The following is a 26465-nucleotide window of genomic DNA, read 5'->3' on the forward strand; positions in this document are numbered from 1 at the left end:
CCTTCAATCAGTGTTAACTGTTGTATTATCATTAGTATATAAAGTCAACTTAGATGGATAATGAAATTGTAGCATGTTGAAACCCAGGTCTTTACCTGTTAATTATGTGTTCTGAGTTGCTCAACTTCTCTAAATCCCATTTTCCTCATGTGTAAATTTGGAATAATAAATAACTTCTGAGGTTATTATGAAATGTAAATGAAATGTATTATATCATTTGATAAGGGACAGTTGTGATCTACTTTTCACTTATTTCCTCTATTAAATTGAGAACTCCCAGAGGGTAGATATTTTGTCTTTAGTTGTTTGGATTTTTTTATTCAATAATAAATATTTGGGTGAGTGAATGAATTTATAAAGAAGTAGAACAGTGTACAAGGTATACTTCAGTGCAAACACATATTAACTTATAATCCAGATAACAGAAATATATGAGGCATCATGTGTGAAAAGATGGGAAATGAGGTACCTCATTCAGCACTTAACATGTATGATATTTCTAAAAAACTTTAATCCTTAAATTCGGGTTTTAAGACATGTTTATTTTTAGTTTTCTTAATTTTTTCAAATGTTTATTTATATTTTGAGAGAGAGAGAGAGACAGAGCACAAGCAGGGGAGGGGCAGAGAGAGAGGGAGACAGAATCCAAAGCAAGCTCCAGGCTCCAAGCATTCAGCAGAGAGCCTGATGTGGGGATTGAACTCACAAGCTGTGAGATCACGACCTGAGCAGAAGTCGGACGCCCAACTGACTGAGCCATCCAGCTGCCTCAAGACATGTTTAAAAAAGGCATTATAAAGAAATCTTTCATATAGTTTTGGTAATAACACTATTACATGGTCATTTACTTATGTTTCTGTCTTCCCCAACCATTTGTAAATTTTTCAAGACAGGAACTTTCACTCTTTGTCCTAAATAAATGTTGCTTATCACAAGGACTGACAAATATAAAGAGTATTTCAAAAGTTTTCATGCAATGAATGAAAGATAAACTATCCTATAATACATACCCAAACAGGTTTTTGAAAATCTATAAAAATAGAACAAGGTAAACTATATATAATAATGAAGCAAACTATGTATAATAATGAAGCAAAATAAAGTACTGTCCATAAAATGAGATTAAAGGAAATATTCAAGGGTAGAAATAAAGGCTCAAGAACTCCATGGTTGCTTTATTTGAGCTACAAATTAAATGCGGGACCTCCAAGCCATGGAAACCAAAAGAGAAACACAATTAGCATTATGGCTTCTTAGATGAAGATGTCAAAATAGATTCAGAACTGAAGGACATTTCTTTAAAGACTATCATAAAGGAAGCACTGAATAATAGAGTAAGCAATATCCTTTATTACATCCATGTAATGAATAGGATAGTGAGTTTCCTCTTCAAACCTAAGTCATAATGCCCATACGTGATTGAGTAAAATCACTTTGATGGAGGCCATAAGATTGTATTTGTTAGCAAATTGCCATGAGTCAATTCAGATTTAGCAAATTATATTGAAATGATATTGCCGGTATATTTTATGTTGTATTGATTAAGAATTAAGATTAATATTGATTAAGATTAAGAATTAAGAATAAATAAAATTAAGAATAAATCCAAAATAATAATAATTTGTTTTCACGTTTGCCATAAAACAAAGGTCCATCCAAATGTAACAATAGGCGTTTTTATTGAACAACCAACCCCTTTCCTACCTCGATTTCTGGACATATTGTTGACACTGGATTACCCAAAAGAAGCACTTAAACTCTTTATTCATAATAAAGTAAGTATTTGAGCAATGAATATTTTATGTGAAAATTATTTTTTATCTTCTTTGGAAATACGTGTTATTATTTACTTATATAAATGTAGTGGGGAATTTTTGGAGTAATTACTGTCCTGCTTATGTCGAACCTAAGGATTTTAGAATCTGGAAACTATCATAATATTGGAATGAGCCACGTGAAACTCAGTTTTGTAGATCAAAAATGGTTGAATATCAGCTCATTTCATATGGCTCAACTTAATATATATGTGAAGAAATGTCAAAGGTCCTTGTATTCCTTGCCTTTGGGTTTTATGGAATTTTCTTTTATGGAATTGGTCATTAAATTGTTTGCAGCTTAAGCTAATACCATAGCATCAGAACTTGAAATCGCTTCCAGATATAGTATTGTTTTGATTAATCACACAATGGCATGCTCTTCCCCAAAGGATTTTGATACTGTCATTTCCTCCAAAAATATACAGAACCTCCCCAACCCTCCCACATGTAATCTAAACTTAAAGACCCTTTTCTCAGAATTTTCCCATATATTTGTCTCTTTCCTGTTAAAACAATTGACACTTAACATATTCTAGAAAAATGCAATAGATGTGAAGTATACTGTTTTCTCCCTTTTATCCTAATGCTTTTGGTTTAATATTGTTCTTTCTTCCTAACGTTCATGTCAGTTTATCATTTGCCTTTTCCAGGGAATATTTTAAATTCATAGAAAAAGTTTCATACCTAAAAAAAGTTTAGAAGGGTGAATTGTTGAGCATTTGCTCTGTAAAATGCATTGTAATGTGTTTATATACATTAAAGTGTTTTGTTTTTATGTATTGTGTCTTTTATTTAGGTCTTCTTCCTTTTGTAGGACCTTCTTAATGGCAGAGGATTTTGCCTCCCCTCCCCCCTTTTTTATATATAAAATGAACTCTGTGTAGCTTTTATGCTTTATAAGTAGTTTTAACAAGCTGTGGAAAGCTTTCAAAAATACTTAGTGAGACTTGATACATAAAAAGCTCTGAAATGCTCTAATGTTGGATTATCTATGTTAGATAATCTTATCTAAATTTTAGCACAGTTGAATCACACTAATTTGATGACTTATATGTTGATAATTTTCCCATTATATTTCCTTATTGATAAAATTTTGTTAAACTTTACCTTCTTTTTGTAAAAACACAATTTCATATGTGACCACTAATTTTTCTCTCTGGCTTTAAAGAGTATTATAATATTTATTTTATAAAATATGATTGTATTTATAACTTAGATTAATATCTATTATGTTTAGTAGGCATTTTTGTGGATATTTTAAAGCACATGTCTAAGATTCTCAGGCCACAAACCATTTTCCTTCAAGTTAGAGCATTTTATAGCAGCCAGGATTTAAATATTGATTCGAGGACCTGTCTAGGAGTGGACGTTAGACGAATTTTGAAGTATCTTCTATTGAAAAGAATATTGCTATGTATCTACTTTAGATTTTTCATGTGATATTGAAATTGAATTTGTTTAATATAGGTTATCATTTCATCTGTAATTGAGGAAATAATGTGAATTGTGGAATTGACAACTTTGAATGGGATGCCATCCCTATGTATGAACACTTCAGTCATCCTATTGTCATTTTGGCACTAATTTTTGACTTTTAAAATATGTTACAGGAAGTTTATCATGAAAAGGACATCAAGGTATTTTTTGATAAAGCTAAACATGAAATCAGTACTATAAAAATAGTAGGACCAGAAGAAAACCTAAGTCAAGCCGAAGCCAGAAACATGGGAATGTATGTTTTTTTGCTTTTTGTTTTCCTAATAAATCCCTATGCCTACTTCTTTTATAGGCTGGTCAATAATCACCTGTTTCTCTATCTCTACTACCAAACTTGATAGCAAGGACCAGACTATGACTTTCTTGTTCTTTGCTATATTTCCAGTGGCTAGCATAATGCTTGGTATATAACAGATGGTTATAACGTATGCTTGTCAAATGAATGAATAAATGATGAATAATGAATGAATGGAAATAAATGAGAAATAGTCTCTGCCCTCAAGGAGCCCACAGTTTAGTGGACATTAACGATACAGGTGCAATTATCTTTAACAAAAGTGAATGGAAGAAGTAGTAATTCAGGATGCAAAGTACTAAGAAAAGGAAAAGGAGAAATTACTTTCAACAGGCAAAATTGGTGAAGATACTTTAAAGAAGACAGCATTGCAGTGAGCCCTTAATAAAATATTAACTATCATATTAGATGATGATGATAGTATTCAGATGATAGTAACTACTATATATGAGTAATTAATTCGTATGATAGTAACTACTATATATGAGTGCTTATACTGTGTGAGGCATTGTGGTAAATACCTTGCATGTAGTATCTTATTTATTCCTTTCAATAACCTATGAATTGGTTCTTTTTATTTTCAGTCTCTAGACAAGGAAACAGAGAGGTTAAATATGTTAAACAAGTCTGCCCAGCCAGCTAGTAGAGGAGCTAGAAATCTTCTTGGGCAAGAACTGTGTCCCATTTTTCTTTAAGTCTCAGTGCCTAGCACAGGGCCTGGCACAAAGTAGTAATTCATCAGCAATTTTAATCAAATTAAACTACCAAGAGCTAATGTACAGCATGATGATTATAGCTCATAATTCTGTATCACATAGTTGAATGCTGCTGAGAAAGTAGATCTAAAATGACCTCACAACAAAAGAGAAATGGTTACTGTGTGACGGAATGTAGGTCATAGGTAAGGCTATGGTCATAATCATTTTGCAATATATAAAAGTATCAAATCAACACATTGTCTGCCTTATGCTTATACAATGATAAGTGTCCGTTATATCTCAATAAACCTAGAAAAAAATGAAACAGAACAGAAAGTTTTCAAATGAAACAATGGGAAGACAGAATTTCAAAAAGCTGAAAAGCAATCCTTGACTGTGATAGGGTCAGAAACAGGCCATGTTCTTTTTTATTTATTTTTAAATTTTTAAATTTTAAAAATTTTTTATATTTTAATAATTTAATTTAATTTTATTTTATTTTATTAAATTTATTGTCATATTAGTTTCCATACAACACCCAGTGCTCATCCCAAAAGATGCCGTCTTCAATGCCCATCACCTACCCTCCCCACCCTCCCACCCGCCATCAACCCTCAGTTTGTTCTCAGTTTTTAAGAGTCTCTTATGCTTTGGCTCTCTCTCCCACTCTAACCTCTTTTTTTTCTTTCTTTTCCTTCCCCTCCCCCATGGGTTTCTGTTAAGTTTCTCAGGATCCACATAAGAGTGAAACCATATGGTATCTGTCTTTCTCTGTATGGCTTATTTCACTTAGCATCACACTCTCCAGTTCCACCCACGTTGCTACAAAGAGCCATATTTCATTCTTTCTCATTGCCACGTAGTACTCCATTGTGTATATAAACCACAATTTCTTTATCCATTCATCAGTTGATGGACATTTAGGCTCTTTCCATAATTTGGCTATTGTTGAGAGTGCTGCTATAAACATTGGGGTACAAGTGCCCCTATGCATCAGTACTCCTGTATCCCTTGGGTAAATTCCTAGCAGTGCTACTGCTGGGTCATAGGGTAGGTCTATTTTTATTTTTTTTGAGGAACCTCCACACTGTTTTCCAGAGTGGCTGCACCAATTTGCATTCCCACCAACAGTGCAAGAGGGTTCCCGTTTCTCCACATCCTCTCCAGCATCTATAGTGTCCTGATTTGTTCATTTTGGCCACTCTGACTGGTATGAGGTGATATCTGAGTGTGGTTTTGATTTGTATTTCCCTGATGAGGAGCGACGTTGAGCATCTTTTCATGTGCCTGTTGGCCGTCTGGATGTCTTCTGTAGAGAAGTGTCTATTCATGTTTTCTGCCCATTTCTTCACTGGATTATTTGTTTTTTGAGTGTGGAGTTTGGTGAGCTCTTTACAGATTTTGGATACTAGCCCTTTGTCCGATATGTCATTTGCAAATATCCTTTCCCATTCCATTGGTTGCCTTTTAGTTTTGTTGATTGTTTCCTTTGCTGTGCAGAAGTTTTTATCTTCATGAGGTCCCAATAGTTCATTTTTGCTTTTAATTCCCTTGCCTTTGGGGATGTGTCAAGTAAGAAATATATGTTTTAATCAATTTAAGTTAAACAATTTCTACTAAAGAAGCTTAAAGAAAAACAACTTTTCTTCAAAATTAGTATCCTAAACTTGGGTGTCTCGACTGTCTTGTGTGCATGTCTGTTTGTGTATGTTCATGAGCACACCTCGAATGTTAGACTCTATCTGTGTTTGTGTGTATTTATGTGTAAAAGCCAATGGATATTATATATAGAGAGAGATGGAAAGATATATTATGGGTAAGGGTCAACATATTTAATCAGACTATTATTTGGACTTTAGATCAAGATTTTTAAAATTACTCAGACAGGTCCTCCTGGCTGGATCAGTCAGAAGAGTATGTGACCCCTGATCTCTGGGTTGCGAGTTACAGCCCCACATTGGGGGTAGAGAATAATTAAAATAAGAAATAAAAAAGTGATTCAGATAAATGAATAGTATGACTGATATAACAGTGATTTAGATGTTGACTATCTGAAGGTTTGCGTGGTAAAAATGTGTGTTTCAGACTGAAAAGGGTATTCCTCCTTTCTAGTCACTGAATGATCTAGATAATACTATAACCCTCAGAAGAAATTTTTTAGGTCCTTTGTTTAGCCCCTTTAATACTGCAGACTGCAATTTTACTAGTAAAATTCTGATAATAATAAAAACAATGATTTCTCCTGAATGTTGATTAGATATGCCAGCAGTGGGTTAAGTCCTGCTGAGAAAAAGGTGAATGAGTCATGGTGACTTCTCATCTTGTGCTGTGGAAGCTCAGAGCTCAGAGTGCTGGACAGTGCCTGATGTGGGAGTAAAGGGATAGGCAGGAAAGCAAGCCTCAGAAAGACCAAACTGATGGTTTCGTATTCACTGGAGAATACCTTGGATCCAAATTCAGAACTTATTTTTATTTATTTATTTTTTTAAATATACTCTGTTGTGTCTGGCTTCTTTGGCTCAGCACAGTGTTCTCTCATTCACTCATGTCATTGTAGTTATTAGCAGTTCATTCCTTTTCATCGCTAACTAATATTCTATCATATGAATATACCACAAGTGCATTTTCCACTTGCTTGTTGCTCGACATTAGGTCATGTCCAGTTTAGAGCCATTTGAATACGATTGTTAATGAAGATTCCTTATAAGAGGGGTATATGTGTATGTGGACCTATTTGGCTTTAGTATGTTTTAGGAAAATATGAAGGAGTAGACTAACTAGGACATAGGGTTAGAGTAGATGTATGTTTAATTTTATAAGAAACGACTGAATAGTCCTCCAAGATAGTTGTACCATCATACGCACATGGCAGCAATGTAACAGACCTCTGTCTGCTCCACATTTGTCAACAGTTGATATTGCCCATCTTTTTTATTTTAGCCACTTTATTGTGTATCTTATTGCAATTGTAATTTAATTCCCTGAAGACTAATTCATATGTCTTCATTTGTGGAGTATCTATTTAAATCTTTTTGTGCATTTTCATTTACATTGGGTTGTCTTTTTTGTTATTAATTTGTAGGAGTTCATTATATAATCTGTCTAGAAGAGGGTTGTATGTGTGTGTGTCTATGTGTACGATGTTTTATGAATATGTGTTTCATTCTGTGGCTTCGTCTTTTAATTTCTTAGTGCTGTCTTTTGATGAGAAGAAATGTGAATTTCAATAAAATTCCATTTCTCTCTTTTTTTCTTTTATGCTTTGTGCTTATTGAATTTATTTTCTATTTAAGAAGTCTGTCTTATTCCAATGTCATGAAACTATTCTTTGGAATTTTTCTTTTATAAGCTTTATTGTTTTAGCATTTGTGTTTAAGATATTTCAATCTACAGTTCATTCTGAATATATTTTTGTGTTTGGAGTGAAGTAGAGGTCAAATTTTATTCTTTACAAATGAAATTCCAGTTGTTTCAACACCCTTTTTTTATTTTAAGGTTTTTCTTTTCCTATTTAGTTGACTTGGCTTTGTCAAAAATCAATTAGCTGAATATTTATGAGTGACTGTGAACTCTTTTTTCTGTTTCATTGATCTTAGACCAATGCCACACTTTATTACCAGGGATTATATTAATCTTGAAATCAAGTAGTAAACTTCCTTCAATTTTTTTTCTAAAATAATTTTGGCTGTTTTGTTTTTATTTTATTTATTTCATTTATTTAATTGAGATATAATTCACTTATAACATACTAGCTTTAGATGTAATACATAATGATTCAATATTTGTATACACTGTGAAATGATGACCACCGTAAATCTGTAGTTACCATCCGTCACCATACATAGTTACAAAATTTAAAGAAAATTTTCTCTAATTTTTTGCACAATTTTAGCAAAGTTTCATGTCTGCTGTCCTATATGACAGTTGCTTAAAAACAAATGTGGTATAAGGATACATACTGACAGTAGCAGAAAGTGAGGACTAGGATTAACAGTGAAGGAGAGGAGCTTGAAAGCAGAGAGCCCCAAATATAAAAACCATAATACTTGAAAGCATTTCACGTGTATAACAAGTAGCTCCTTCTTTGTTGTTCCTGATAATAATGCTACAGACACTACCAAGAAGAACATATATCATAGTCCATGACCCCTGATAATAAGCAGGGGAGTAGATAGATATCTTAGAATTCCATGCAAATCAAGATTAAAAATTATTGATACCTAAAGAGTTATACATTGTATCTCCAAATATACTTAAAATTAAGTTGTTGGATAAGCAAGATTTTGCACTGTGTGTGTGTGTGTGTGTGTGTGCGCGTGTGCAAAAAGCATTTTGATTTGTGGAAAAAGTTGTTGATAAATACATGGAGATAAATTGTGTTTCCTTTTCAGAGAGGACTAAATACTAAATTCTAAATTGTCATTCTGACTGGATATTTTATGTTTTAAATCTTTTAGTGGCTTGAAAATGTATTTCACTTAACCTAAAATTTTTGGTGTTGATTTACATATGAATATGTATGTTGACAAACTGTTTTGCAATTTAAGACAATATTTATCCCTTTGGATATTGTCTAACTATTTTAATTAGAAAAAAATATGTGAGAGAAACCTTATTTTATATATAAGCTTTATGTTGACATTTTCTAACCAGCAAATATATATTTTATCTAATTATTATTTCCTTTTCAATGTTAGGGATTTTTGCCGTCAGGATGAAAGCTGTGATTATTATTTCAGTATCGATGCAGATGTTGTTTTGACAAATCCAAGGACCTTAAAAATTTTGATTGAACAAAACAGGTACTACATGAAACTCATGTTGATTTATTTAAAATGACAATCATTTTCTGTGTCTATGTGGGCACACTATACTTATCTGTGTTTAGTGAATTGAGGGGAATCACATGCAGTTATTTTCTATACCTTATAACTTTCAATTCTGATTAGTTTTCTTTTAAAGGAGAAAAGAAAACAACCTGATGAAAATAAGAGGTATTTAATATCAGTTACAATCACAAATGCAATGTTTACCAATTATAGTTGGACTATTTTTCTGTTTAAAGCTAGATGGAATTATGATCTATTTGGAAAATTTGGAATTTTTTTCTCTGTAGGTATTTTTAAATTAGAATTCGTAAAACCTATGATCTTTTGAAAAGTTATTGCAAACAGAGATCTAAGTTCTTAGAATTTGAAAAAAAATTTCAGAGATCTGTGATTTTATTTAGTATTGAACTAATAATTATTACTCAGCAGTACCTATTTTTATTTAACTGAAGTGTTATACCAGCTTATAATGATATTAATCATTATTTATTATATTACTCCTATTCCTATTAATACTTATTAATCCACTTATCAATAGCATAGCATACCTTTAATATGTGCTCATTAAATGACCTGTATTGTTTTTAAGTGTGTTTATATATATTAACACAGTATGTGCTTATTAAATGACCAGTATTGTTTTTAAGTATGTTTATATATATGAACACAATTAGCAAATAGAATGGCTAACAGTGAAATGTTAGAATTACTGTTTTTATTTTGCTTAGTAAAATATATAAGAAATCTGTTATGCTATTCTAACCTACTCTATATGTATTATACTTTGCCAATTTGAGAATTTAGTTATTACTTCAAAATCCAAGATCTCTTAGTATTAATCTCTATATACAGCCCCACTGTATATCTAGCAATAGATGCTTATCTATCTAAGATAACTATCTATAAGTTACAAGTAATTTTCAAAACGTATGAATAAGGATTTGGAAATAAGGCAAGGAAAAGCATTTAGGTTATCCTAGAGATAAGGGAAGGGCTATAGTTGTAATTTGTAACTCTTAAAACCTAGTGGAATTCAGTAATATTAACTTGAATTTGTAGTGTTAATTGCCTCTTAACTTTGATTTAAATTCAATATTGTGGAATGCACATTTTAAAAACAATCTTTGTATGTTTTTACTATATGACACTTTTGTAGGTACTTACTATTCTTTTAGTGAACTATTTAGTGAATTTATACTATGGATTAAGCATATATCCCCTTTAATATTAACCTAATGTTTTAAACCTTGTAACAAATAAAATTACCTCATAAGTAACTCAGCTGCCATCTGGGGCCATTGTTCTTGAAGGGCCAGTAAAACTCAGGATATTTCTCCAATTCCATAAATTTCTGTTACTGATCAAAGGTTTTGGTTCGTATGACATTTGTGGTTCTTGCTTCTGTATCCACACATGTAATTCTCAGAAAAAAATTTACAGCTACCAAAAATGTTGTGAGATTTAGTAGACTGAAGGTTAGAGGCACGGGGATGGGTCACATCTTAGGGCATGTGGCTTTCTAGCATCTCATCAGCTCTTTTCCCTTTCCTCTTCCTATCTCTGCCATTTACTGCCTTGCTCCAAATTTTACTCCTTCAGTAATATCGTGTAATTCAGCATCGCCTAGCTGCTATCCTGATACAGGAGTCCCCATTATCCACAGAGGATATGTTCCAAGACCCCAGTGGATTCCTGAAACCGCAGATAGTACCAATCGCTATGCATACTATGTTTTTTCCTATATATACATACCTACGTAAAAATTTAATTTCTAAATCAGTCACAGTAAGAGATTAATGACCATAATAAAATAGAACAATTATAACAAAATGCTATAATAAAAATAAAATATGTGAATGAGGCCTCTCTCTCTCAAAATATCTTCCTGTTCTGTACTCACCCTTCTTGTGATGATGTGAGATGATAAAATGCCAGCGCATGAGATGAAGTGAGGTGAATGACACAGGCAGTGTGATGTAACATTAGGCTTCTATTGATCTGATGATTCACCGTAAGGAGTATCATCTGCTTCTGGACCATGGTTGACCCCGGGATAATTGAAACCATGGAAAGTGAAACCATGGGTAAGGGGGCCTACTGTATTTCAATACTCAAAAATATCGAGGCACACTGCAGACAGAGTTTGATTTCCATTTCTTTGCCCAGCCTTCTTTGGGAGGCAGCTGGGATTATAAATTACAAGATTTTTTAAATATATATTTGATCTTGTCAGTTATTAACTTTGAATTATTTCTTTTTTTTTTTTTACCATTGAATTATTTCTTAAATCAACATATGTTCTTAAATGAACACAATATATCTAATATTGTAGATATTCTAAACAAAACAGAATATAGGTGTTTTTGGTTAACACTTCATTTTAAAAGGAACCAGGAAAAATAAACCAAAATAACCATTTTGTATGATATGTCTTTATAGACTGTGTTTCACTTTTCTGTGGGTAAGAGAAAGGGCACACCTGGTCTTCTCAAGACTGGAGTGTTACGAAATAGTTTTTTTGTTGAGAATACCTGGTTCATAAACTTCCTCATGGAGGCGTTGTGTGAGGTTTTCTTTTTTTTCTTTTTTCCTTTTTTTAAATTTAAATGTTAGTTAACGTAAAGTGCAATATTGGTTTCAGGAGTAGAATTTAGTGATTCATCACTTATGTACAACACCAACTGCTCATCCCAACAAGTGCCCTCCTTAGTACCCAACACCCATCTAGCCCATTTCCCACCCACCTCCCTCCATCAACCCATTGGTGTTTCTCCATCATTAAGAGTCTCTTGTGGTTTGCTTTTGTCTTCTCTTACCCCTACCCTTCCCATACGTTCATCTGTTTTGTTTCTTAAATTCTACATATGAGTGAAATCATGTATTATTTATCTTTCTCTGACTTATTTCACTTAGCACAATACACTCTAGCTCCATCCCTATCGTTGCAAATGCCAAGATTTCATTTTTTGATGGCTGAATAATATTCCATTCTTTTTTTAAATTTTAAATATATTTTTAAGTGTATTTATTTTGACAGAGAGAGAAAGCACAAGCAGGGGAGGGGCAGAGAGAGAGGGGGAGAATTTCAAGCAGGTTCCTTGCTGTCAACTCAGAGTCTGATGCAGGGCTCGATCTCATGAAGTGTAAGATCATGACCTGAGCTGAAATCAAGAGTCAGATGCTTAACCAACTGAGACACACAGGTACCCCAGTAATATTCCATTCTCACACCATACACAAAAATAAATGCAAAATGGTTTATGAAAGACCTCAGTGTGTGAGACAGGAAACAATCAAATCCTAGAGGAGAACACAGCCACCAACTTCTTTGACCTTGGCCCAGCAACTTCTTACTAGACACGTTGCCAAAGACAAGGGAAACAAAAGCAAATATGACCTATTGGGACCTTATCAACATAAAAAGCTTCTGCACAGTGAAGGAAACAATCTACAAAACTAGAAGGTAGCCTATGGAATGGGAAAAGATATTTGCAAACGGCATATCTGATAAAGGGTTAGTGTCCAAAATCTGTAAAGAACTTACCAAACTAAACTCCTGAGTAACAAACAACTCAGTTAAGAAATGGGCATAACACATGAATAGACACTTTTCCAAAGAAGACATCTAGATGGCTAACAGACATAGGAAAAGATGCTCAGTATCACTCATTTTCAGGGAACTACAAATAAACCACAATGATATATGACCTCTCACCTGTCAGAATGGCTAAAATCAATAACACAAGAAACAATAGGTGTTGGCAAGGATGGGGACAAAGGGAAACCCTCTTAACACTGTTGGTGGGAATGCAACCTGGTGCAGCCACTCTCAAGAACAGTATGGAGGTTTCTAAATAAACTAAAAATAAAACTACTCTGTGATCCAGCAATTGCACTCTTAGTTATTCACCCAAAGGACACAAAAGTACAGATTCGAAGGGTGCATGCAGCACAATGTTTATAGCAGCATTATCAACAATAGCCAAACTATGGAGAGAGTCCAAATATCCATCAACTGTTGAATGGATAAAGACGTGTGAGATTTTCGTAAAAACTGACACCACCAGGGGTGCTTGGGTGGCTTCGTCAGTTAAGCTTCCACCTGACTCTTGGTTTTGGCTCAGGTTATGATCTCACATTTCTTGAGATACAGCCTCACATCAGGGTCTGCCCTCATAGCGCACAGCCTGCTTGGGATTTTCTCTCTACCTCTCTCTCTCTGTCCTTCCCCTTTGTGCACCCTCTCTCTGTCTCTCAAAATAAACTTAAAAAAAAAATGGCCACTACTGTAGTTCATTTCATTTTAAAAGTAATTCTAGAGCAGCCTTGGATTTTGTCACCTCATTTGGAAAGTGTTAACACGTTATAAATTAGATTTTCCTAAGAAAAATGTGACTTATTTTTGTAATATGTGCTTTTCTCAAAGGGACTACTTTCCTGGTAGGTAGTTAGATCGAGTGCTATGGCAATTACCACCTATTTTGTTTTTTACAGTAGTTGAAGGACCAGAAGAATGTTCAGTGTTGCCAGGCTAGCACAACCCATTTTATAAGTTATAAAAAAAATTAAAAAAGAAACATACTTTAAAGTGATTCAGGACTTAACTTTAGGAAAACTGGCATATTTATAAAAATCTAAGCTCATCTTTATTCATTTTTTCACTCAGCAAATATTTATTGAATAATTGAATACGCCAGGGACTATTATGTCTTCTCAATGACGGTGAAAATATTTGATTTCATTTAGCATAATTTCTGAACTACTTAACATAATTAAATAATGGAAGTAGTTTGACTTATTTTAAAAGTCGTTTTTAGACTTTCATTAGCATTTTCAATTTTTCTTTTTTGTTACTTGTTTTAAGAAAACTAGTGTGCTTAAGAAAAAGTGGAAAGAAATTCTCGTTTTTCTTTTATTTTTTTCTTCATTTCTTATTTATTTTTATTCAATTTTTAGTTAGTTAACTTACAGTGCAATATTGGTTTCAGGAGTAGAATTCAGTGTTTTGGACTTACCATATGTGTATTAAGTGAACTTTAGTGTTTTGGTGTCATGCTAAGCCCAAAACACACAATTCAGTGGTAACTTAAGTATAAATAATTTCTTGGATTTGCTTTTCTCTCACGCTGTCTTTAGAAAGATCATTGCTCCTCTTGTAACTCGTCATGGAAAACTGTGGTCCAACTTCTGGGGAGCTTTGAGTCCTGATGGATACTATGCTCGATCGGAAGATTATGTAGATATTGTTCAAGGGAATAGAGTGTAAGTTACTTGATCTACTCTTTTAATGTAAAAGTGCCATAATCTCAAAATGTGGTCTTGTTAACATTACCTGAATTTTTATTCCTCTTTTCTTTGTGATTAATGGAAATTTGAAAACCTGGAATCCTGAAATACTAGTGTAAAACTAATATTAAAAGAATCTGTTTTTGAAATTCTAAATCTTCACAGGAACAAACTTACTGCTGTGGGAAATATAGGAGACACTACATGGTTAATAGGGGCAGCCAGAGATAGCTGTCGGAGGAGTAGTAGTATTTAGTTCGAAGTTTAGAAAAGGAATTTTGTTTAGCTGATTTTTCTAGCGCCCAGGATGAAAATTGTTTTGATAGTTTTTAAAATTTACAAGTAAACCAACAAAAACAATACCAAAGGCCATAACTTTCCAACATTTCCTACTGCAAGAGTTTTGTGTGAAATAGGTAGTATTCTACTTTAAAGATCACTTTCTTCACGAATATCTGGTTTCCATTTCTAGAGTTTGAAAAGAATATGCTTGCTACAAAGTGTGTGCATGATTGATACCTGTTTCAGAGACAACAGTTGGTATTTTTTAGACTAAAAAATATCACAAATGTAATAGTGTGGTTTTGCTAAGGTGAGATAGAGAGGCATGTTATCTTTTATTTTTTCTACAGATGATGGACCAGAGGCCATCTTAACTGAGTGTTAAGGGCTTTGCCTAATTTCTCAGATGCATCCACCCACTTAAAAGCGAAAACATTCTTTCATGAGTAAATATACGTGCCCCTAAATTTAGAGTAAAAAACCCCACACATTTATTTATTTTTTTTTTTAATTTTTTTTTCAACGTTTATTTATTTTTGGGACAGAGAGAGACAGAGCATGAACGGGGGAGGGGCAGAGAGAGAGGGAGACACAGAATCGGAAACAGGCTCCAGGCTCTGAGCCATCAGCCCAGAGCCTGACGCGGGACTCGAACTCACGGACTGCGAGATCGTGACCTGGCTGAAGTCGGAGGCTTAACCGACTGCTCCACCCAGGCGCCCCTCCCCACACATTTATTGTTGAACAGTTGAGTATGAAAAAGATGTTTCGCTTGTGAAAATAGTAATAAATTTGAATAATACAAATATGATAAAAGCTTTTGTTAGCTGTGGTTAAGGAGCATGATAGCTGAGAAAACACTATTCAGATCATATACTATTGTTTCAAAGTACTTTTATTGTCTCTCTGAGGATTTGTATAGACCAAATGCCTGATACTGTCTGTGGGTATAGCAGAAATAAGGGCTCACAGAAGTGGAATAGAGAATTTATGTTTCATTTAAGTTGCTTTAGGCACTGGTGATATTTTGTGCAGCTTCCTGTCACTGTTGTTTAAAGTGTAAGAAAAAGAATATGGGAGAGGCTTTTGATCTAGTTAATACAAGAATGTACTTCATGGCCAAAAGCTACGTGAAGGAATGACATCTTATGACATGTACACATGTAAGGGTGTGTGTGTGTGTGTGTGTGTGTGTGTGTGTGTGTTTCTTCAAAACTGAGACACTGCCTACTCCGCCAGTGATAAATTTCTGAAATCAGATGACACATTGTATATTTTTATGGCTGTTTCCTTTGAGGCTCATCTAGCAAGACTAAGTGAAATCATATTCCTTTTAATATCTAACTACATTTCCTTGGTCAAGATCTTTCCTTTTTGTTGTCTAAAAGCAACAGGCATATGCCTTCAGGCGAAACCTTACTTGCTGTTCTTAGGAAATGAGTCATGTTCAGAATGAGAAGACAAATGTGGGGAAGAATAAAGGACAAAATAGTGTCTCTCAACACTCACGTACTTCTAGCTATATTTTTTCTTATCTTCTCTTTCTACAGAAATTTGAGTTGGCTTAGTGAATTTCTAGAGAATATATTTTAGGAAAATTTTAGGTTGTATTCAGTGGCGTGCTGGTGAATGTGTAACAACTGGGTCTTGGGGTTGAGGGATGCCCTGATTTGTAGTGTTTGCCAGTTTCTGTGATGTAAATGCTCCTGTCATGGCTGATTTCAAGCTTCCAACATGAAGTCACTGAGTCTAGACTTGGGGAGTGAAGCTAAGTGTTCTGGGAGCCAGTGTGAGCTGGTTGCAGTACACCATAGGGTGTGTGTGTGTGTGTGATTATTTTTGCTATCACTCTGCTTGATCCTAAGTGGAAATACTTTCTGTGTTATACTCTAACAATGACATGAAGATTATAGTCAAAATGCTAAACAGATAACAGTCTTAAAGTGAAGTTTATATAAGGAGTTAGTATTTATCAAATAAACGTGTAGTGTGTAACAAGTAATGTCATAGATGTGTGTGTGTATATTTTAAATATCATAAAATGTGTTTGCATTTGCATGTAATTTGATTCAATAATTTATATATACAAAATTTAAAAACATACAGGGCACTTATTTTAAAAACATAAAAATAAATCTTTAAACATATATATATTTTAATTTCTGGTATTTTGGAATGTTTTGTCTTTACTTTCAGAGGGATATGGAATGTCCCATACATGGCTAACGTGTACTTAATTAAGGGAAAGACGCTCCGATCAGAGATGAATGAAAGGAACTATTTTGTTCGTGATAAATTGGATCCTGATATGGCTCTGTGCCGAAATGCTAGAGAAATGGTAGGGTATACAATGATGGCTTGCTTGAATGTTCTTATAAAGTGGCCTGCTTTACCAGTTGATGTGTCATTGTTTTGATGCTCCTTTTCTTTCTAATTTGTAAGTACTAGCCAATTTTTTTGGTTCTGTATTGAAAAAACTGGGAGAAGTTATAGAGCATAATTTGTGACCATTTGTCTGTAGAAACAGTTTGAAAAATGTTAGCTTTGGTGCTTAGGCTAACTCATAAACAACAAAAAGATTTCAGTCACAAACATGGATTTGTTGCAAATCAGCTTTGCATTTCTAAGAATCATGTTTACTTTCATTCAAAATTTTATAGTGGAAACCTGACCTAGTTAAATTAATTAGATAAGTCTGGGTGAAACAATCCTTTACACATTTAAGAAGAACACACTTTTGTTCTGAAATCAATGTCTCCATTATTTCTGTTGTTACAAACTGCGCACTGTTCAAAAGGCGCTCCTCACCACTATACTAGGAGAAGGACTGAGTTACGGAGTGTATTTGATCTGTGTGAAAAGTAACGATACATTGTTTTTCTACAAATATACTTTCATTGTAGAATTTTAATGATCGTGGAAAATAGTTTGTTTTTCAAAATGTGTAAATGTTGTAAAGCCTGTTTGTATAGTTTTCTGTTTTAGAAATGATTGGGTTATTTTATTCAAATCTATATATACAAATGTGATTTTGAAAAAAATCAGAAAAGTTGGCAAGTATTTTTTTCTAGTTTAATAAGGCATGTATTGTTGGAGTGTATGTGTTTTTCCTACAAGCCTGTGTGCATTGTTATATCGAGTATCTTCAGTACTTGTGATTATAACTTGTGCTCATCTTTTGCTAATTTGACTCAACAGCGCGTCCTGGAATGGCCTGTCTTACACATTTTCCCCTTTGTCTTAATTTTGTGTCTAATGAAAACTCTACTAAGGAATGAGCTTGGATTTATGTTTGACAAAAAAAAAAAAAAAAAAATTGGGCTGGAGTTGTTTCTTTGTGTGCACTATAAGCTTTGCTTGTTATGCATGTTGTCTATGAAGGACATTTCAGAATGTCAGCTTTTGATCAAGGGCTGCTAATTTTATTTACCTAAGAATACCTGAGAGAGTATGGGTGTGCAGGTCAACTTACCCAATGCTTCTCTTCATTTTAGACTTTACAAAGGGAAAAAGACTCCCCTACTCCGGAAACATTCCAAATGCTCAGCCCCCCAAAGGTGTTATTTTTATTTATTTTTATTTATTTTTGTTTGTTTAATTAATACTAGATATGGTATATTGCCTAGCAGTAAAGTTTCTTTAACAGTCTTCTTTCCATTTAGCATGGTAAAATGTTGGTATCCATTGGTTCTTAATTAGTGTATGTGTATGTATATTTTGTGTGCTGGGGATGGGCATCGTGTGATATTAAATTCTTAGTTCTTCAGGCTGATGTACATTTTATGGTTGACAGATGAGAAAGTTAAACCCAAATCTCTTTCACTGGTTTTTCTAGTTTTGTTTTTTAAAGGGAGAGAAGAAATAGGAGTAAGTATAAAGTATATCTTGATTAAAATGAGATCTGGGTACCCTTCATCATTATTTTTTTTTTATTAATAACTAACTCTTTTACCATTAAAACAGGTACAAAAAGAAACAACCTTACCATGGTGGTTTTTGCCAAGTTTATTTCGTTTAAGGCAAGGATACGAGACTGATTTTCTTTAGCTGCCTTTAATGAACAAATAATTTCTGTGTTCAGTTTTTAAACATCAGGACAATAAGAGAATGAAATAGTCTGATGTAAAAATACTGACATTTGAAATCTTGTTTAAAAATGTGACATCTTCTTTGAAAGGGAAAGAAGCCAAAAGAGGTACAATTCATTGCACTTGGTGTCTCAAAAATATTTCTGCTTTCAAACAGGAATTGTTTTTCCCCTGATGTCTACATCTAGGATCAATGAGAAAGGGACAAAAACAGTCATTCTTCCTCTTCTTTTTTTCAGTTGAGTGTCAGTGCTATCAATTAGTTTTGTGTGGTGCCTGAATTTATAATTAATAAAAGTTTTATCTCTTTTATTTTAAATCATGCATGTTTTTATATGAGAAATAAAATGCATGTTCAGGAATGAGATATAAAAGTTGAAATTAATATCTCCTATATATTTTTCCTATGGTTAAGTTTATTTTCTTGTACTTTCCTCTAAGATTGTTAATACTGTTATTCTTTGGCACATAGGGTGTGTTTATGTACATTTCTAATAGACATGAATTTGGAAGACTTTTATCAACTGCTAATTACAATACTTCACATTATAACAATGACCTCTGGCAGATTTTTGAAAATCCTGTGGTATGTACTTCATACTCAACTTCATTTATTTCTTATTTTCAGATGTAAATCAGTTGGGTTAATAACATGAAAATGTGATAAGAAGCTTTAGAAAGTTAAAGTTTAAAAAACAGTTTAAAAATGTAATCAATTGTAGCTTTCAAAAATAATATAATTTAGTATAATAATATTAATTATAATTAATACTCTGTTAATTATAATAATTTAATATAATAATAAATATTTTTAAAAGCTACAATCGATTATATTTCTTGACCAAGAATTTTTAAAATATAGACGTATATTACGCATGGGGAAAGGAATGATCAGTTTCTCTTAATATTTCTATTTTATGTATTCAAAAGCATCATCAGATTTTTAATTGTAATTTCAGAAAAAACTGTTTACAAGTAGCTCAAGAAGAGAATTCAAGGAGTTAGTTTGAGAAAATACATTTTATTTTATCTTACTTATTTTTTATAACAATTTTTTGAATGTACACCAAAGACAGCCAGAGAAAATTGCAGAGTAAGTGGATTCAGCATGTATAGAAAGTCTTAAATTGAGGAAACTATTTCCTTCTAAACTCTAAAATTATTTCTTATCTTAAAGATTTGAATCCTCAAGGAATTCATTCCTTTTTTGTCTTGCTGGAGCCTCTTCTCTTCAGTCAAATTGGAACGCTTATTCCAGGGAAAATACTCTCTTTAGTATTCATCTCTGGAATGCTACTGTTTACAGCTTTCCCCTTAGCAATAGTAAAAGTTTTAAATTACAAAGACTCAATCCACCTGATCAGAATTGTCTTTTATTTCGTAGGAGTAGTTGACAGCCAGGAATAGTAAATTCAAAGTCTCTGAAGACTCTGTTGAATAGAAAAATAACATTTTTTGACATTTTTGTATTTTAAAAGTATTTTTGTTTCGTTTAAGCTACATATCTTCATCTTTCACAAGAGTGTAATTAAAAAGAGGCTTTTTAAGTGGTGAGGGTGGAATTACATATTTTACTTTGGCGCTGAGTCTCTTGGTTATTTTGAGGAATAGAATTATTATATTTGTTGGGTAATATCAGCTCCTGAAAAAATGTCCCAAATTATATCCTGAATTGTAGACATTTGTGTCAGGATTCATAACTTTGGAGAATATGAAATGAAAACATCAGAAGTAAGTAGGAACTGCTTCTCTTTCCATGGCTTTGTTTTGTTTTTGGTAGATTACCCTGATCAATACGCCTCATGAGGGATGTCCCATAGCAAAATATTCAACCGTTGTCCTATTATCAGAACTTCTAAAAAATTAGTCAAGTAAGAGTTTGTTAAATGATATTTGAAAGGTGGTCTAAAATGAGACGTTAATGCCTTAATGTGAGATCTTAGGAATTTTTTTTTTTTATTTCAAAAAATCGATAATGATGCATAAAAAATACTTAAAGATTCTGAAATGTTATAAATGATTTTTTTCTAATTTCCTCCATATTCTGAAATCAGAGAACTAATTAGTATTAAAGGGATTAATGAGATAATAGAGTAATTTGATTCTTACAATTATATATGAAGTATAAATGAAATTTATTTAAATAATTTGAAGATTACTTTGGTTCTTTCATATGATCTACATATAAGCAGAGATGTGCAAAATCTAAGAATGGCATACACATTATCAGGGTTTCTCTGAAATATGGCTTAAAAGATGTATTTCAGACAAATATTTTTTGAAACATATTTTGATTGGAATTCTTTTGAGTCTATACCTCAAGTCTTCCCTTCTGGTTCCCCATGTTTATACTTTGTAAAGAGAAAATTAAGAATTTTGTTAAACATGTCTAAATACAAGAGATTTTTTTTTGATACTAAATGTCTCCACATTTTCATTTATACTCTCTAAATATGTGATTTTTAAATTAAACACTGGACTCAGGAAGAGAATTCCTTAGCTGATATTGACACAACTTGAGATACCTTAGTATGTGGTTTATGTATCAGAGCTTAGTCAAAGAAGAATCAGATTCCTGAGTTAGCATGAAGACAAGTTCTCTCTTAATGTATGGTTCTATACCTTAATTTTAGTAACTAAAAGAAATGAAAGTATTAGTAATCCATGATCATTCTTTGATACATAATAAAAACAGAAGTGAAGAGAGAAAATTTAAATACATTTTAAAATATCATAACTATTTTAGAGTAATTCACTCTCAAAGTCCTGTATATATGAGTAAGACCCTAGTTGATTAATTTGCTTATTTTTACGAATATTTGTTAGGATTTTGTTCTTTACCATTAACTTTTAAGCCCATCTTTACCTATCCCTGTGTTTATGCATAGAATACAGCATACAAATTTTAAAATCCTGAGGTCTAAAAATTCATAAATAAAAATTTCATGTTTCATAGAATGATGTGAACATACAGAGTCAGACAAAGTTTAACAAGCATAAACTGTGGTTTCTGAAAATTCCTTTTTTGTCCAATACACTAGTCATTTATAAATTGAGCAATTTCTAAAATGTATACACTTTATATTTTCTATTATTTATTAAAAGGTATTTGCTTTATTCTGTGCAATTGATTTTTTTTTTGATAGGACTGGAAAGAAAAATATATAAACCGGGATTATTCAAAGATTTTCACTGAAAATATAGTTGAACAGGTTTGTATTAATAATTTCAATGATGTGTAGAGTACTTTTGCTATGTTTTCCAGAAGGGAACAATATTAATGCAATATTGCTTTATCAGAGGTGTTGTGAAAGTGGAGAAGCCATCTTGTAGATAAAAATCATGTGGCTTAATTAACCTTAAGGATCATATAGTTGTAAAAATATAGAACATGAAGATCAACCATAATTTTAAGATCATTCCCTTTTTTGGCCATACTTTCAAATGTTACAGCTGTCCCAAACCACTAAAAGTAAGGAACCTTTGGCAAATCTCTGAGGTAGCCCTCATTTAATAAAAGTGTATCTTTGCAAGAAATTGATCTTTAAGAGTCTCTTCTCAAAGATGTCTTTTAAAAAATGAACTCTGTTTTAGGTTAGTGTTCCAAACTGTTGCTAATACCTTATTTCAGAGAACGTAAGGCATCTTTGATTCTGAGATGCTCTGTTATTTTGTGTACTGTAAGAAATGACCAGAATACTGCCAATTAAACTATGACATAACGTTTTCTAGTCATTTAGAATTTTTAATTTTATACATATTGGAAGAGCTATTTTAGACTTATCAAGGTATAGATGTTATCATATGTTGTAGGGCACTGTATGCATAATAATTTCCATTTCAATGGCAAATCATAGTATACATTATTTAAAAAAAAATTTAAAGGGCAAGTCAACTCAAGTGCAACACCAGCTAAATGCACACATGTACATCCACACACACTGATATAAACATACACACAAGGTGAAACTATGAAAATTTGATCAAGTATACATACACTGTAGCATTACAGCTACATCATAGTGGTTGCCTGGTCAAATGTGAGTCCAAGATATGTCTTGATTTTACAGATGTGAAAATGCAAAAAGAAAAAAGTCTTAGCATTTAAAAAAAACTAACATTTGTAACAGCTATGTCAATAATATTGGGCAAACCTCTTAAAAAGGCATCTAAGTGAGATGAGTATTGAGTATTCCATCCAATTACTTTTGCAATCTATTTTTTAGTTAAAAGACACAAAATATTATTCTCTTAATGATGATCCCTTGTTTTATAGCCTTGTCCCGATGTCTTTTGGTTTCCCATCTTTTCTGAAAAAGCCTGTGATGAATTGGTGGAAGAAATGGAGCATTATGGCCAGTGGTCTGGGGGGAAACATCATGTGAGTTGTACTTTCACACAAAGAACTATAATGTATATGTTGGATAGGAGGCGGGGGGTGGATATTTTGAGAATTTAGAGGAGATTTGTCTGTTTTGTCAGATATCTCTGACTTATGTACCTCAACGCAGGGGCTAGCCAAGGCTGTCAAGAGAACTCTGGTTGCATTTAATCTATCTGGCCTCAGTTTCTCATTTATGTATACAATTACACTGGATAGTTTCTAAAGGTCAGTGTCTCCAGGCTGGAATGGTAAGGAAATATATGCCTATTGTGTGCTATTAAGTCTTCTCCAAGGCCACTTTTTATTCTCTGCGTTTTCACAGTGAGCTGTAGTGAAAATACCAAGACAAAGTTTATCTGGTTCACTGCCAAAGCTTTTTCTTGTGTGTAAACGTTGGAAGAAGAAATCTGTTTGAACGCCATTGGTGTAATTCAGTACTGAATTTACATTCAGTGTCAAAGACTTGGCAGGAAGTATTACTGTTGGCGGTTCAATGTGTTTCTTTTCCTCTGAGAATTTGCACATGCCTGCTCCTTAACAATACCAAGGAATTCTAGAATTCTCTAATATTACTGCCTCTGCTCAACTTCATACCCCAGCTAGTTAGCTGAAGTTCAAAGTATGAGAAGGAACCTGAAGCCAGCAGGTTGTAGGATAATAAAAAGCAATCATGGAAGGACTTGAGGTGTCATAAAATTGAAGTGGGCAACATAGCAGGGAAGGCCTGTTTTCAGTGATAGGGGATCCAAAGAGCAGACTGGCAGAATCTTTATCCATTAAGTATCTAAGACTGCCTGAAGGGTTACTGTAAAAAACTAATTTTTTTAGAGGGCATAGGAAGGCTTTGGAAATAAGTTTTATTTACTTGATAGTCAGACCTCAAATGCATATTAGTAAGTAAGAAAGGAGTCCATTGACCCTGCAGTACTTTGCTTCATCATTGATACATTTGCAAAGCCATGTTATCTAAGTTATTTTGATAGTTTTGCAATTAAAGCAGATGGTACACCATAATTGAACAACTGTTATTTTTATTGTCTATTATGATCTTGTGGTTGAAAAAAATTCCAAGGTAATATAAGTGTGAATTGCATGTGGACCACGCTTTATGACATCATTAATGCTGTTTCTAGGATAGCCGTATATCTGGTGGTTATGAAAATGTCCCAACTGATGATATCCACATGAAGCAAATTGATCTGGAGAATGTATGGCTTCATTTTATCCGGGAGTTTATTGCACCCGTTACACTGAAGGTCTTTGCAGGTTATTATACGAAGGTAGTTATGCTCCCATTCCTCCCGTCTACCTCCTACTAGTTTTTACACAAACGTGCTATTTTATATTTTTATTAATAAGCAAATCCATTGGTTTACTTTGCTTTTTTTAGGGGTTTGCACTATTGAATTTTGTAGTGAAATACTCCCCTGAAAGGCAACGCTCTCTTCGCCCTCATCATGACGCTTCTACATTTACCATCAACATTGCACTCAATAACGTGGGAGAAGATTTTCAAGTAATTATGGCTTTTATTTTTTTACATTTCTTAAAAGAAATATGTCATTACGATAAGGTTTTTGCCTTATTTTTTAAAAATTCTGCTCAGAGGGCATAATTTGAATTTTGCCACCGATTCGAAATTAAACAATAAGCTGATACATTTATTTGTTCCATCTCTTCTAGGGAGGCGGATGCAAATTTCTGAGGTACAACTGCTCTATTGAATCACCCAGAAAAGGCTGGAGCTTCATGCATCCAGGGAGACTCACACATTTGCATGAAGGACTTCCTGTTAAAAATGGAACGAGATACATTGCAGTGTCATTTATAGACCCCTAAGTTATTTACTTTTCATAGAAATGAATTTTTCTTTTGGAATGGATGAACATGTCTTTGGAGTTGTGCTTGAGAAGATGAAAGGAATATTTAAATAACTTCAACAGAACAACTTCACTTTGGGCCAAACGTTTGAAAAACTTTTTGTAAAAAATTGTTTGATATTTCATAATGTCTGCTCTGAGCCTTAAAACACAGATTGAAGAAGAAAAGAAAAAAAGTAAAAGCAAATATTTATTTCTATGCCTTTTGTCTCTGAGAATAATGGCAACTTTCTGATTTCGTGTTTCATTTGATCAGATACTCAGCTACAAGTGTACAAGTGACAAGTGAGACTAATAATATTTTATTATTAAGAAAGCTCGGGAAGAATGTTATTTATCAACAAGTAGACAAAATGAATATAAATGAATACTGACAATTTTTGAATCATTGGAAAACTGGAGTTATAACTGAATTTGTATACAACTAATTGTGTAAGTACTTTTTTGATGACCTATGCAGGTACCTTTTCTAGTAGTTACTGAAGGAATACAGAGAACAATAAATATCACACAATGTTTTTCCTCAAGACACTTAGTATAAAACACAATTGAGGTACAGAGCCAGTTGAAAACATTTCTGTTTATATTGTTAAACAGAGTTTTTTTTGGTTACATTTATATTATAAATCCAGCCCTCTATTCCTTCAGATGAATTTTCCAAGGTGGATTATATTGAGTCGGTATTAGATTTAGGAAAGCTTTCAAAGCTTTCCATTATTGAAAGTATATCAAGTATCAACCTAAGATCAGCAAGTGTCTTTAAGTCAAAACAGACTTTTGGTTTTAATTCTAGAAAATAATGAGGAAAAGAAAATTTCATGAGATTAGTAGTAGCATTTTATGATTTTAAAAAAAACTTTGTTAAGTACTTGAATTTTATATCAGGAAAATAAAGTTGGTGAGCCTTTCTTCTTCTCCTCGCCCTTTGTCTCCCTCCTCATTCTTTTTTAGAGAGTTATTCACCTTTGTGTCTTCCCAGCCTAGTTCCCATTTTATCCTCCTTCTTACTTTTTTGATTACCTTTTCTTGATCCCATTTTAAAAAAATTTCCCAGCACAAAAAAATTTGTGTCTTGAGTTCTCACCGTCTTTCCGAGTGCAGTTTAAATATACTTATTGTAGCTACTGTTTTTAATTTAAAGGTTAAACTTGAAAACAAAGTTCTAAGTCATGGTGCCAAAATTCATTTTTCTAACACCATGTGTTAGAAACTTATGAAAAATAAAGTAATTTAAAATAAGTTTCTCTTGGTCTCTTTATTATTGGTGATTTATCTTTAGAAGAGAATATATGATGGGGTATCCAAATATCTGGATATAACAGGCTATGATTTTTCATTTTGCTTGGTACATTTACTGATATTATAATAACTTAATGAAAACTCTGCTTATTGAATTATGAATTGAATTG

The 26465-nt window shown here is 32.9% G+C and overlaps 1 protein-coding gene across 2 annotated transcripts in view; it reads left to right on the forward strand.

Moving 5' to 3' along the window:
* Positions 1–25976, forward strand: part of PLOD2 (procollagen-lysine,2-oxoglutarate 5-dioxygenase 2) — a 101115-nt gene extending 75139 nt beyond the window's left edge. Inside the window, exons 9-20 of one of the 2 annotated variants that reach the window (XM_045503378.1) lie at positions 1650–1775; positions 3428–3549; positions 9005–9109; positions 14273–14398; positions 16901–17042; positions 18199–18261; positions 19265–19378; positions 21939–22004; positions 23069–23173; positions 24310–24456; positions 24567–24692; positions 24860–25976. In XM_045503378.1, the coding sequence (XP_045359334.1) occupies positions 1650–1775; positions 3428–3549; positions 9005–9109; positions 14273–14398; positions 16901–17042; positions 18199–18261; positions 19265–19378; positions 21939–22004; positions 23069–23173; positions 24310–24456; positions 24567–24692; positions 24860–25015 (1398 nt within the window). In that variant the 3' untranslated portion in view covers positions 25016–25976. The remainder of the gene's footprint in view (positions 1–1649; positions 1776–3427; positions 3550–9004; positions 9110–14272; positions 14399–16900; positions 17043–18198; positions 18262–19264; positions 19379–21938; positions 22005–23068; positions 23174–24309; positions 24457–24566; positions 24693–24859) is intronic. The other variant, XM_045503379.1, reaches the window with a different exon arrangement.
* Positions 25977–26465: the final 489 nt, after the last annotated feature.

Source organism: Leopardus geoffroyi, chromosome C2 (genome assembly GCF_018350155.1).
Source record: "Leopardus geoffroyi isolate Oge1 chromosome C2, O.geoffroyi_Oge1_pat1.0, whole genome shotgun sequence".
In the NCBI taxonomy this organism is placed as follows: domain Eukaryota; kingdom Metazoa; phylum Chordata; class Mammalia; order Carnivora; family Felidae; genus Leopardus; species Leopardus geoffroyi.